The 14,064-nt window shown below is 56.6% G+C and overlaps 1 protein-coding gene across 1 annotated transcript in view; it reads right to left on the bottom strand.

Annotated features, from left to right (window-relative positions):
• The window catches only part of LOC140386475 (amyloid beta precursor like protein 2-like), a 144,226-nt gene that overhangs the window by 25,644 nt on the left and 104,518 nt on the right, over positions 1-14,064 (bottom strand). Inside the window, exon 8 of the mRNA XM_072468848.1 lies at positions 8,928-9,002. Coding sequence (XP_072324949.1) covers positions 8,928-9,002 — 75 coding nt within the window. The remainder of the gene's footprint in view (positions 1-8,927; positions 9,003-14,064) is intronic.

The raw sequence follows: 14,064 nt of genomic DNA on the forward strand, positions 1-14,064 counted from the left end.
GTCACACTGTACACACAGTCATACAGTACACACACTGGACACACACTCACACTGTACACTCACAGTCACACTGTACGCACACACTCACACTGAACACACACTCACTATGCACACACACACTCACACTGTACACACACAGAATCACACTACACACACACTGTACACACACACTCACACAGTACACACACACACAGTAGGGTTCAGTGTTGGGGCCACAGCTGTTCTCTTTATGTATTAATGATCTAGATGACAGGACTGGGGGCATTCTGGCTAAGTTTGCCGATGATGCAAAGATAGGTGGAGGGGCAGGTAGTATGGAGGAGGTGGGGAGGCTGCAGAAAGATTTAGACAGTTTAGGAGAGTGGTCCAAGAAATGGCTGATGAAATTCAACGTGGGCAAGTGCGAGGTCTTGCACTTTGGAAAAAAGAATAGAGGCATGGACTATTTTCTAAACGGTGACAAAATTCATAATGCTGAAGTGCAAAGAGACTTGGGAGTCCTAGTCCAGGATTCTCTAAAGGTAAACTTGTAGGTTGAGTCCGTAATTAAGAAAGCAAATGCAATGTTGTCATTTATCTCAAGAGGCTTGGAATATAAAAGCAGGGATGTACTTCTGAAGCTTTATAAAGCATTAGTTAGGCTCCATTTAGAATACTGTGAGCAATTTTGGGCCCCACACCTCAGGAAGGACATACTGGCACTGGAGCGGGTCCAGCGGAGATTCACACGGATGATCCCAGGAATGGTAGGCCTAACATACGATGAACGTCTGAGGATCCTGGGATTATATTCATTGGAGTTTAGGAGGTTGAGGGGAGATCTAATAGGAACTTACAAGATAATGAATGGCTTAGATAGGGTGGACGTAGGGAAGTTGTTTCCATTAGCAGGGGAGACTAGGACCCGGGGGCACAGCCTTAGAATAAAAGGGAGTCACTTTAGAACAGAGATGAGGAGAAATTTCTTCAGCCAGAGAGTGGTGGGTCTGTGGAATTCATTGCCACAGAGGGCGGTGGAGGCCAGGACGTTGAGTGTCTTTAAGACAGAAGTTGATAAATTCTTGATTTCCCGAGGAATTAAGGGCTATGGAGAGAGCGCGGGTAAATGGAGTTGAAATCAGCCATGATTGAATGGTGGAGTGGACTCGATGGGCCGAATGGCCTTACTTCCGCTCCTATGTCTTATAGTACATACACACTGTCTCACCCCTCACACACACTGTCCACACACACACACTGTCCACACGCATACACACTGTCCACACACACTGTCCACACACAAACTGTACACACACACCGTCTCCCCGCACACACTGTACACACACAGTTTACCCACACATACACACTGTCTTACCCCTCTTACATACACAAACACACACTGTCCCCACACTCACACACTATATCCCCACACTCATACACGATATCCCCACACTCACACACTGTATCCCCACACTCACACACTGTATCCCCACACACACACTGTATCCCCCCACACACACACTGTATCCCCACACTCACACACTAGTGTGGATGGCGTCGGCGGGAAGCCGTCGTTTTGGGCAGGCCGCTCGGCCCATCGGTGCCGGAGAATAGCGGGGTGTAGCGGAGAATCGCCATTTTCGGTGTCCCGGGCGATTGTGGAGTGAATGTGGGGATACAGTGTGTGTGTGTGGGGATACAGTGTGAGAGTGTGGGGATACAGTGTGTGTGTGGGGATACAGTGTGTGTGTGTGGGGATACAGTGTGAGAGTGTGGGGATACAGTGTGTGTGTGGGGATACAGTGTGTGTGTGGGGGATACAGTGTGAGAGTGTGGGGATACAGTGTGTGTGTGGGGATACAGTGTGTGTGTGTGGGGATACAGTGTGAGAGTGTGGGGATACAGTGTGTGTGTGCGTGGGGATACAGTGTGTGAGTGTGGGGATACTGTGTGTGTGTGTGGGGATACAGTGTGTGAGTGTGGGGCTACAGTGTGTGTGTGTGTGGCGATACAGTGTGTGAGTGTGGGGATACAGTGTGTGTGGGGATACAGTGTGTGTGTGGGGATATACTGTGTGAGTGTGGGGATACAGTGTGTGTGGGGATACAGTGTGTGTGTGGGGATATACTGTGTGAGTGTGGGGATACAGTGTGTGTGTGTGGGGATACAGTGTGTGAACGTGGGGATACAGTGTGTGAGTGTGGGGATACAGTGTGTGTGTGGGGGGATACAATGTGTGAGTGGGGGGGATACAGTGTGTGTGTGGGGATACAGTGTCTGAGTGTGGGGATACAGTGTGTGTGGGGATACAGTGTGTGTGTGGGGGGATACAGTGTGTGTGTGGGGAGATACAGGGTGTGTGTGGAGAGATACAGTGTGTGTGTGGGGGGATACAGTGTGTGTGTGGGGATACAGTGTGTGTGTGTGGGGATACAGTGTGCGTGGGGGGATACAGTGTGTGTGTGTGGGGATACAGTGTGTGAACGTGGGGATACAGTGTGTGAGTGTGGGGATACAGTGTGTGTGTGGGGGGATACAATGTGTGAGTGGGGGGATACAGTGTGTGTGTGTGGGGATACAGTGTGTGAGTGTGGGGATACAGTGTGTGTGTGGGGGGATACAATGTGTGAGTGGGGGGGACACAGTGTGTGTGTGTGGGGATACAGTGTGTGAGTGTGGGGATACAGTGTGTGTGTGTGGGGGGATACAGTGTGTGTGTGGTGATACAGTGTGAGTGTGGGGATACAGTGTGTGTGTGGGCGGATATAGTGTGTGTGTGGGGACACAGTGTGTGTGTGGGGATACAGTGTGAGTGGGGGAATACAGTGTGTGTGTGGGGATACAGTGTGAGTGGGGGGATACAGTGTGTGTGTGTGGGGATACAGTGTGTGTGTGGGGATACAGTGTGTGTGTGGGGATACAGTGTGTGAGTGTGGGGATACAGTGTGTGAGTGTGGGGATCTAGTGTGAGTGTGGGGATACAGTGTGTGAGTGTGGGGATACAGTGTGTGTGTGGGGGGATACAGTGTGTGTGTGGTGATATAGTGTGTGTGTGGGGATACAGTGTGTGAACGTGGGGATACAGTGTGTGAGTGTGGGGATACAGTGTGTGTGTGTGGGGGGATACAGTGTGTGTGGGGGGATACAGTGTGAGTGTGGGGATACAGTGTGTGTGTGGGCGGATATAGTGTGTGTGTGGGGATACAGTGTGTGTGTGGGGATACAGTGTGAGTGGGGGAATACAGTGTGTGTGTGGGGATACAGTGTGAGTGGGGGGATACAGTGTGTGTGTGTGGGGATACAGTGTGTGTGTGGGGATAGTGTGTGCGTGGGGATACAGTGTGAGTGGGGGGATACAGTGTGTGTGTGGGGGGATACAGTGTGTGAGTGTGGGGATATAGTGTGTGTGTGTGGGGGGATCCAGTGTGTGTGTGATGGGATACAGTGTGTGTGGGGGGGATACAGTGTGAGTGGGGGGATACAGTGTGTGTGTGGGGGGATACAGTGTGTGAGTGTGGGGATACAGTGTGTGTGTGGGGGGATACAGTGTGAGTGGGGGGATACAGTGTGTGAGTGTGGGGATACAGTGTGTGTGTGGGGGGATACAGTGTGTGTGTGGTGATATAGTGTGTGTGTGGGGATACAGTGTGTGAACGTGGGGATACAGTGTGTGAGTGTGGGGATACAGTGTGTGTGTGTGGGGGGATACAGTGTGTGTGGGGGGATACAGTGTGAGTGGGGGGATACAGTGTGTGTGTGGGGGGATACAGTGTGTGAGTGTGGGGATACAGTGTGTGTGTGGGGGGATACAGTGTGAGTGTGGGGGGATACAGTGTGTGTGTGGGGGGATACAGTGTGTGAGTGTGGGGATACAGTGTGTGTGTGGGGATACTCTCTCCTGCACGCGCGCACTCTCTCCTGCATGCACTCACTCTCTCCTGCACGCACTCACTCTCTCCTGCACGCACGCACTCTCTCCTGCACGCACGCACTCTCTCCTGCACGCACGCACTCTCTCCTGCACGCACGCACTCTCTCCTGCACGCACTCACTCTCTCCTGCACGCACTCACTCTCTCCTGCACGCACTCACTCTCTCCTGCACGCACTCACTCTCTCCTGCACGCACGCACTCTCTCCTGCACGCACGCACTCTATCCTGCACGCACGCACTCTCTCCTGCACGCACTCACTCTCTCCTGCACGCACTCACTCTCTCCTGCACGCACTCACTCTCTCCTGCACGCACTCACTCTCTCCTGCACGCACTCACTCTCTCCTGCACGCACTCACTCTCTCCTGCACGCACTCACTCTCTCCTGCACGCACTCACTCTCTCCTGCACGCACGCACTCTCTCCTGCACGCACGCACTCTCTCCTGCACGCACGCACTCTCTCCTGCACGCACGCACTCTCTCCTGCACGCACTCACTCTCTCCTGCACGCACTCACTCTCTCCTGCACGCACTCACTCTCTCCTGCACGCACTCACTCTCTCCTGCACGCACGCACTCTCTCCTGCACGCACGCACTCTCTCCTGCACGCACGCACTCTCTCCTGCACGCACTCACTCTCTCCTGCACGCACTCACTCTCTCCTGCACGCACTCACTCTCTCCTGCACGCACTCACTCTCTCCTGCACGCACGCACTCTCTCCTGCACGCACTCACTCTCTCCTGCACGCACTCACTCTCTCCTGCACGTGCGCACTCTCTCCTGCACGCACGCACTCTCTCCTGCACGCACTCACTCTCTCCTGCACGCACTCACTCTCTCCTGCACGCACTCACTCTCTCCTGCACGCACTCACTCTCTCCTGCACGCACTCACTCTCTCCTGCACGCACTCACTCTCTCCTGCACGCACTCACTCTCTCCTGCACGCACTCACTCTCTCCTGCACACACGCACTCTCTCCTGCACGCACGCACTCTATCCTGCACGCACGCACTCTCTCCTGCACGCACTCACTCTCTCCTGCACGCACTCACTCTCTCCTGCACGCACTCACTCTCTCCTGCACGCACTCACTCTCTCCTGCACGCACGCACTCTCTCCTGCACGCACGCACTCTCTCCTGCACGCACGCACTCTCTCCTGCACGCACGCACTCTCTCCTGCACGCACGCACTCTCTCCTGCACGCACTCACTCTCTCCTGCACCCACTCACTCTCTCCTGCACGCACTCACTCTCTCCTGTACGCACTCACTCTCTCCTGCACGCACGCACTCTCTCCTGCACGCACGCACTCTCTCCTGCACGCACGCACTCTCTCCTGCACGCACTCACTCTCTCCTGCACGCACTCACTCTCTCCTGCACGCACTCACTCTCTCCTGCACGCACTCACTCTCTCCTGCACGCACTCACTCTCTCCTGCACGCACTCTCTCTCCTGCACGCGCTCACTCTCTCCCGCACGCGCGCACTCTCTCCCGCACGCGCGCACTCTCTCCCGCACGCGCGCACTCTCTCCTGCACGCGCGCACTCTCTCCTGCACGCGCGCACCCTCTCCTGCACGCGCGCACCCTCTCCTGCACGCGCTCACTCTCTCCTGCACGCACTCACTCTCTCCTGCACGCACTCACTCTCTCCTGCACGCAGTCACTCTCTCCTGCACGCACGCACTCTCTCCTGCACGCACGCACTCTCTCCTGCACGCACGCACTCTCTCCTGCACGCACGCACTCTCTCCTGCACGCACGCACTCTCTCCTGCACGCACTCACTCTCTCCTGCACGCACTCACTCTCTCCTGCACGCACACTCTCTCCTGCACGCACGCACTCTCTCCTGCACGCACGCACTCTCTCCTGCACGCACGCACTCTCTCCTGCACGCACGCACTCTCTCCTGCACGCACGCACTCTCTCCTGCACGCACTCACTCTCTCCTGCACGCACTCACTCTCTCCTGCACGCACTCACTCTCTCCTGCACGCACTCTCTCCTGTACGCACTCACTCTCTCCTGTACGCACTCACTCTCTCCTGCACGCACTCACTCTCTCCTGCATACACGCACTCTCTCGTGCACGCACTCACTCTCTCCTGCACGCACGCACTCTCTCCTGCATGCACGCCCTCTCTCCTGCACGCACTCTCTCCTGCACGCACGCACTCTCTCCTGCACGCACTCACTCTCTCCTGCACGCACTCACTCTCTCCTGCACGCACTCACTCTCTCCTGCACGCACTCTCTCCTGTACGCACTCACTCTCTCCTGTACGCACTCACTCTCTCCTGCACGCACTCACTCTCTCCTGCATACACACACTCTCTCGTGCACGCACTCACTCTCTCCTGCATGCACTCACTCTCTCCTGCATGCACGCCCTCTCTCCTGCACGCACCCTCTCCTGCACGCACGCACTCTCTCATGCACGCACTCACTCGTGCATGCACGCACTCTCTCGTGCACTCACTCACTCGTACACGCACTCACTCTCTCGTGCACGCACTCACTCTCTCGTGCATACACGCACGCTCTCCTGCACGCACGCAGTCTCTCGTGCACGCACGCACTCTCTCCTGCATCCACGCACCCTCTCCTGCACGCGCTCACTCTCTCCTGCACGCACTCACTCTCTCCTGCACGCACTCACTCTCTCCTGCACGCAGTCACTCTCTCCTGCACGCACGCACTCTCTCCTGCACGCACGCACTCTCTCCTGCACGCACGCACTCTCTCCTGCACGCACGCACTCTCTCCTGCACGCACGCACTCTCTCCTGCACGCACGCACTCTCTCCTGCACGCACTCACTCTCTCCTGCACGCACTCACTCTCTCCTGCACGCACACTCTCTCCTGCACGCACGCACTCTCTCCTGCACGCACGCACTCTCTCCTGCACGCACGCACTCTCTCCTGCACGCACGCACTCTCTCCTGCACGCACGCACTCTCTCCTGCACGCACTCACTCTCTCCTGCACGCACTCACTCTCTCCTGCACGCACTCACTCTCTCCTGCACGCACTCTCTCCTGTACGCACTCACTCTCTCCTGTACGCACTCACTCTCTCCTGCACGCACTCACTCTCTCCTGCATACACGCACTCTCTCGTGCACGCACTCACTCTCTCCTGCACGCACGCACTCTCTCCTGCATGCACGCCCTCTCTCCTGCACGCACTCTCTCCTGCACGCACGCACTCTCTCCTGCACGCACTCACTCTCTCCTGCACGCACTCACTCTCTCCTGCACGCACTCACTCTCTCCTGCACGCACTCTCTCCTGTACGCACTCACTCTCTCCTGTACGCACTCACTCTCTCCTGCACGCACTCACTCTCTCCTGCATACACGCACTCTCTCGTGCACGCACTCACTCTCTCCTGCATGCACTCACTCTCTCCTGCATGCACGCCCTCTCTCCTGCACGCACCCTCTCCTGCACGCACGCACTCTCTCATGCACGCACTCACTCGTGCATGCACGCACTCTCTCGTGCACTCACTCACTCGTACACGCACTCACTCTCTCGTGCACGCACTCACTCTCTCGTGCATACACGCACGCTCTCCTGCACGCACGCAGTCTCTCGTGCACGCACGCACTCTCTCCTGCATCCACGCACTCTCTCCTGCACGCACGCACTCTCTCCTTCACGCATGCACTCTCGCCTGCACGCACGCACTCTCTCCTGCACGCATGCACTCTCTCCTGCATGCACGCACTCTCTCCTGCACGCACGCACTCTCTCCTGCACGCACTCTCTCTTAAATAATGGGAGTACATTAGCTGCACTCCAGTCCTCTGGCACCTCCCCTGTGGCCAGAGAGGAATTAAAAATTTGTGTGAGAGCCCTTGCAATCTCCTTCTCGCCTCCCACAGCAGCCTGAGACATAATTCATCCGGGCCTGGAGATTTCTCCACTTTTAAGCCACCCAATACCCCCAATACCTTGTCACTCCCAATGACAACTTGCTCAATAACCTCATAGTCTCTCTCCCTGAGTTCCATATCTGCCTCCACATTCTCTTGGGTGAAGACAGAATTAAATATTAATTTCACATTCCGCAAAGATCCAGGTCCGATTCCGGCTTGGGTCACTGTCTGTGCGGAGTCTGCACGTTCTCCCCGTGTGTGCGTGGGTTTCCTCCGGGTGCTCCGGTTTCCTCCCACAGTCCAAAGATGTGCAGGTTAGGTGGATTGTTCATGCTAAAATTGCCCTTAGTGTCCAAAAGGTTAAACGGGGTTATGGGGATAGGGTGGAGGCTTGGGCTTGAGTAATGTGCTCTTTCCAAGGGCCAGAGCAGACTCAATGGGCCAAATGGCCTTCTTCTGCACTGAAAATTCTATGATTCTATGAAAACCCTACCAATGTCCTCTGGCTTCATCCACAGATTCCCTCATGGTCCTTAATGGGCCCTATTTTTTCCCTAGTTACCCTCTTCCCATTGATATACTTACAGAATATCTTGGGATTTTCCCTACTTTTACCAGTCAGAGCTTTCTCAAATCTCCTCTGTGCTCTCCAAATTGCTCTATAAGGCTCCATCCTGCATTTTCTGTTCTCCACTAATACCTCTGTTGATTACCTCCCCTTGTACTTGCTGAAAGCCTCTCTTTTCCTTCTCATCGTATCCTGAATATTTCTGTCATCCATGGTACTCTGGGCTGGCTACTCCTTCCTATTACCGTAGAGGGAACATCTTGGACCTGTACCCTCCCCATTTTGTTTTTGAACCCCCCCCTCCCTGCTCTTCTGTAGATTTCCCCACCAGTAACTTGTTCCAATCCACCTTCGCCAGATCCGGCCTTATTTTACTAAAGTCTGCTCTCCCCCTCCCGCAATCTAACAGCCACGTCGCCCTCTCGCTTCAGCGCAACACAGGCATTAAATCGTGCCCACACTCTCACACACACGCACTCTCTCGCACACACACGCACTCTCTCTGTCACCCACACACTCTCTCGCACACTGTCCAGTGAATTGACACTGACCTGATTCAGAGCCATCCTGTCCGTGTTCGGAGCATCCTTTGCTCGATGATCAGCCGCGGCCCATTCCCTCATCACCTACAAAATAACAACAATCAAAACATATCCCACAAAATTCACCCCAATCAGCACAAAGCCCGAGAGTCAATGCTGAGGAAGTGCCGCACTGTCGGAGGGTCAGTGCTGAGGAAGTGCCGCACTGTCGGAGGGTCAGTGCTGAGGGAGTGCTGCACTGTCAGAGGCTCAGTACTGAGGGAATGCCGCACTGTCAGAGGGTCAGTACTGAGGGAGTGCTGCACTGTCAGAGGGTCAGTACTGAGGGAGTGCCGCACTGTCAGAGGGTCAGTACTGAGGGAGTGCTGCACTGTCGGAGGGTCAGCACTGAGGGAGTGCTGCACTGTCAGAGGGTCAGCACTGAGGGAGTGCTGCACTGTCGGAGGGTCAGTACTGAGGGAGTGCCGCACTGTCGGAGGGTCAGCACTGAGGGAGTGCTGCACTGTCAGAGGGTCAGTACTGAGGGAGTGCCGCACTGTCAGAGTGTCAGTACTGAGGGAGTGCTGCACTGTCAGAGGGTCAGTACTGAGGGAGTGCTGCACTGTCAGAGGGTCAGTACTGAGGGAGTGCTGCACTGTCAGAGTGTCAGTACTGAGGGAGTGCTGCACTGTCAGAGGGTCAGTACTGAGAGAGTGCTGCACTGTCGGAGGGTCAGTACTGAGGGAGTGCTGCACTGTCAGAGGGTCAGTACTGAGGGAGTGCCGCACTGTCGGAGGGTCAGTACTGAGGGAGTGCTGCACTGTCGGAGGGTCAGTACTGAGGGAGTGCCGCACTGTCGGAGGGTCAGTACTGAGGGAGTGCTGCACTGTCAGAGGGTCAGTACTGAGGGAGTGCTGCACTGTCAGAGGGTCAGTACTGAGGGAGTGCTGCACTGTCAGAGGGTCAGTACTGAGGGAGTGCTGCACTGTCAGAGGGTCAGTACTGAGGGAGTGCTGCACTGTCAGAGGGTCAGTACTGAGGGAGTGCCGCACTGTCGGAGGGTCAGTACTGAGGGAGTGCTGCACTGTCAGAGGGTCAGTACTGAGAGAGTGCTGCACTGTCGGAGGGTCAGTACTGAGGGAGTGCTGCACTGTCCGAGGGTCAGTACTGAGGGAGTGCCGCACTGTCGGAGGGTCAGTACTGAGGGAGTGCTGCACTGTCAGAGGGTCAGTACTGAGGGAGTGCCGCACTGTCGGAGGGTCAGTACTGAGGGAGTGCTGCACTGTCAGAGGGTCAGTACTGAGGGAGTGCTGCACTGTCAGAGGGTCAGTACTGAGGGAGTGCTGCACTGTCAGAGGGTCAGTACTGAGGGAGTGCTGCACTGTCAGAGGGTCAGTACTGAGGGAGTGCTGCACTGTCAGAGGGTCAGTACTGAGGGAGTGCCGCACTGTCGGAGGGTCAGTACTGAGGGAGTGCTGCACTGTCAGAGGGTCAGTACTGAGGGAGTGCCGCACTGTCGGAGGGTCAGTACTGAGGGAGTGCTGCACTGTCAGAGGGTCAGTACTGAGGGAGTGCTGCACAGTCAGAGGGTCAGTACTGAGGGAGTGCTGCACTGTCAGAGGGTCAGTACTGAGGGAGTGCTGCACTGTCAGAGGGTCAGTACTGAGGGAGTGCTGCACTGTCGGAGGGTCAGTACTGAGGGAGTGCTGCACTGTCAGAGGGTCAGTGCTGAGAGAGTGCTGTACTGTCAGAGTGTCAGTACTGAGAGAGTGCCGCACTGTCGGAGGGTCAGTACTGAGGGAGTGCTGTACTGTCAGAGGGACAGTACTGAGGGAGTGCTGCACTGTCAGAGGGTCAGTACTGAGGGAGTGCTGTACTGTCAGAGGGACAGTACTGAGGGAGTGCTGCACTGTCAGAGGGTCAGTACTGAGGGAGTGCTGCACTGTCAGAGGGTCAGTACTGAGGGAGTGCTGCACTGTCAGAGGATCAGTACTGAGGGAGTGCTGCACTGTCAGAGGGTCAGCACTGAGGGAGTGCTGCACTGTCAGAGGGTCAGCACTGAGGGAGTGCTCCACTGTCAGAGGGTCAGTACTGAGGGAGTGCTGCACTGTCAGAGGGTCAATACTGAGGGAGTGCTGCACTGTCAGAGGGTCAGTACTGAGAGAGTGCTGCACTGTCAGAGGGTCAGTACTGAGGGAGTGCTGCACTGTCAGAGGGTCAGCACTGAGGGAGTGCTCCACTGTCAGAGGGTCAGTACTGAGGGAGTGCTGCACTGTCAGAGGGTCAATACTGAGGGAGTGCTGCACTGTCAGAGGGTCAGTACTGAGGGAGTGCCGCACTGTCGGAGGGTCAGTACTGAGGGAGTGCTGCACTGTCAGAGGGTCAGTACTGAGAGAGTGCTGCACTGTCGGAGGGTCAGTACTGAGGGAGTGCTGCACTGTCAGAGGGTCAGTACTGAGGGAGTGCCGCCCTGTCAGAGGGTCAGTACTGAGGGAGTGCTGCACTGTCAGAGGGTCAGTACTGAGGGAGTGCTGCACTGTCAGAGGGTCAGTACTGAGGGAGTGCTGCACTGTCGGAGGGTCAGTACTGAGGGAGTGCTGCACTGTCAGAGGGTCAGTGCTGAGAGAGTGCTGTACTGTCTGAGTGTCAGTACTGAGAGAGTGCCGCACTGTCGGAGGGTCAGTACTGAGGGAGTGCTGTACTGTCAGAGGGACAGTACTGAGGGAGTGCTGCACTGTCAGAGGGTCAGTACTGAGGGAGTGCTGTACTGTCAGAGGGACAGTACTGAGGGAGTGCTGCACTGTCAGAGGGTCAGTACTGAGGGAGTGCTGCACTGTCAGAGGGTCAGTACTGAGGGAGTGCTGCACTGTCAGAGGATCAGTACTGAGGGAGTGCTGCACTGTCAGAGGGTCAGCACTGAGGGAGTGCTGCACTGTCGGAGGGTCAGTACTGAGGGAGTGCTGCACTGTCAGAGTGTCAGTACTGAGGGAGTGCTGCACTGTCAGAGGGTCAGTACTGAGAGAGTGCTGCACTGTCGGAGGGTCAGTACTGAGGGAGTGCTGCACTGTCAGAGGGTCAGTACTGAGGGAGTGCCGCACTGTCGGAGGGTCAGTACTGAGGGAGTGCTGCACTGTCGGAGGGTCAGTACTGAGGGAGTGCCGCACTGTCGGAGGGTCAGTACTGAGGGAGTGCTGCACTGTCAGAGGGTCAGTACTGAGGGAGTGCCGCACTGTCAGAGGGTCAGTACTGAGGGAGTGCTGCACTGTCAGAGGGTCAGTACTGAGGGAGTGCTGCACTGTCAGAGGGTCAGTACTGAGGGAGTGCTGCACTGTCAGAGGGTCAGTACTGAGGGAGTGCCGCACTGTCGGAGGGTCAGTACTGAGGGAGTGCTGCACTGTCAGAGGGTCAGTACTGACGGAGTGCCGCACTGTCGGAGGGTCAGTACTGAGGGAGTGCTGCACTGTCAGAGGGTCAGTACTGAGGGAGTGCCGCACTGTCAGAGGGTCAGTACTGAGGGAGTGCTGCACTGTCAGAGGGTCAGTACTGAGGGAGTGCTGCACTGTCGGAGGGTCAGTACTGAGGGAGTGCTGCACTGTCAGAGGGTCAGTACTGAGGGAGTGCCGCACTGTCGGAGGGTCAGTACTGAGGGAGTGCTGCACTGTCAGAGGGTCAGTACTGAGGGAGTGCCGCACTGTCGGAGGGTCAGTACTGAGGGAGTGCGGCACTGTCAGAGGGTCAGTACTGAGGGAGTGCTGCACTGTCAGAGGGTCAGTACTGAGGGAGTGCTGCACTGTCAGAGGGTCAGTACTGAGGGAGTGCTGCACTGTCAGAGGGTCAGTACTGAGGGAGTGCTGCACTGTCAGAGGGTCAGTACTGAGGGAGTGCTGCACTGTCAGAGGGTCAGTACTGAGGGAGTGCTGCACTGTCGGAGGGTCAGTACTGAGGGAGTGCTGCACTGTCAGAGGGTCAGTGCTGAGAGAGTGCTGTACTGTCAGAGTGTCAGTACTGAGAGAGTGCCGCACTGTCGGAGGGTCAGTACTGAGGGAGTGCTGTACTGTCAGAGGGACAGTACTGAGGGAGTGCTGCACTGTCAGAGGCTCAGTACTGAGGGAATGCCGCACTGTCAGAGGGTCAGTACTGAGGGAGTGCTGCACTGTCAGAGGGTCAGTACTGAGGGAGTGCCGCACTGTCAGAGGGTCAGTACTGAGGGAGTGCTGCACTGTCGGAGGGTCAGCACTGAGGGAGTGCTGCACTGTCAGAGGGTCAGCACTGAGGGAGTGCTGCACTGTCGGAGGGTCAGTACTGAGGGAGTGCCGCACTGTCGGAGGGTCAGCACTGAGGGAGTGCTGCACTGTCAGAGGGTCAGTACTGAGGGAGTGCCGCACTGTCAGAGTGTCAGTACTGAGGGAGTGCTGCACTGTCAGAGGGTCAGTACTGAGGGAGTGCTGCACTGTCAGAGGGTCAGTACTGAGGGAGTGCTGCACTGTCAGAGTGTCAGTACTGAGGGAGTGCTGCACTGTCAGAGGGTCAGTACTGAGAGAGTGCTGCACTGTCGGAGGGTCAGTACTGAGGGAGTGCTGCACTGTCAGAGGGTCAGTACTGAGGGAGTGCCGCACTGTCGGAGGGTCAGTACTGAGGGAGTGCTGCACTGTCGGAGGGTCAGTACTGAGGGAGTGCCGCACTGTCGGAGGGTCAGTACTGAGGGAGTGCTGCACTGTCAGAGGGTCAGTACTGAGGGAGTGCTGCACTGTCAGAGGGTCAGTACTGAGGGAGTGCTGCACTGTCAGAGGGTCAGTACTGAGGGAGTGCTGCACTGTCAGAGGGTCAGTACTGAGGGAGTGCTGCACTGTCAGAGGGTCAGTACTGAGGGAGTGCCGCACTGTCGGAGGGTCAGTACTGAGGGAGTGCTGCACTGTCAGAGGGTCAGTACTGAGAGAGTGCCGCACTGTCGGAGGGTCAGTACTGAGGGAGTGCTGCACTGTCCGAGGGTCAGTACTGAGGGAGTGCCGCACTGTCGGAGGGTCAGTACTGAGGGAGTGCTGCACTGTCAGAGGGTCAGTACTGAGGGAGTGCCGCACTGTCGGAGGGTCAGTACTGAGGGAGTGCTGCACTGTCAGAGGGTCAGTACTGAGGGAGTGCTGCACTGTCAGAGGGTCAGTACTGAGGG

Source organism: Scyliorhinus torazame, chromosome 12 (genome assembly GCF_047496885.1).
Source record: "Scyliorhinus torazame isolate Kashiwa2021f chromosome 12, sScyTor2.1, whole genome shotgun sequence".
Lineage (NCBI taxonomy): Eukaryota > Metazoa > Chordata > Chondrichthyes > Carcharhiniformes > Scyliorhinidae > Scyliorhinus > Scyliorhinus torazame.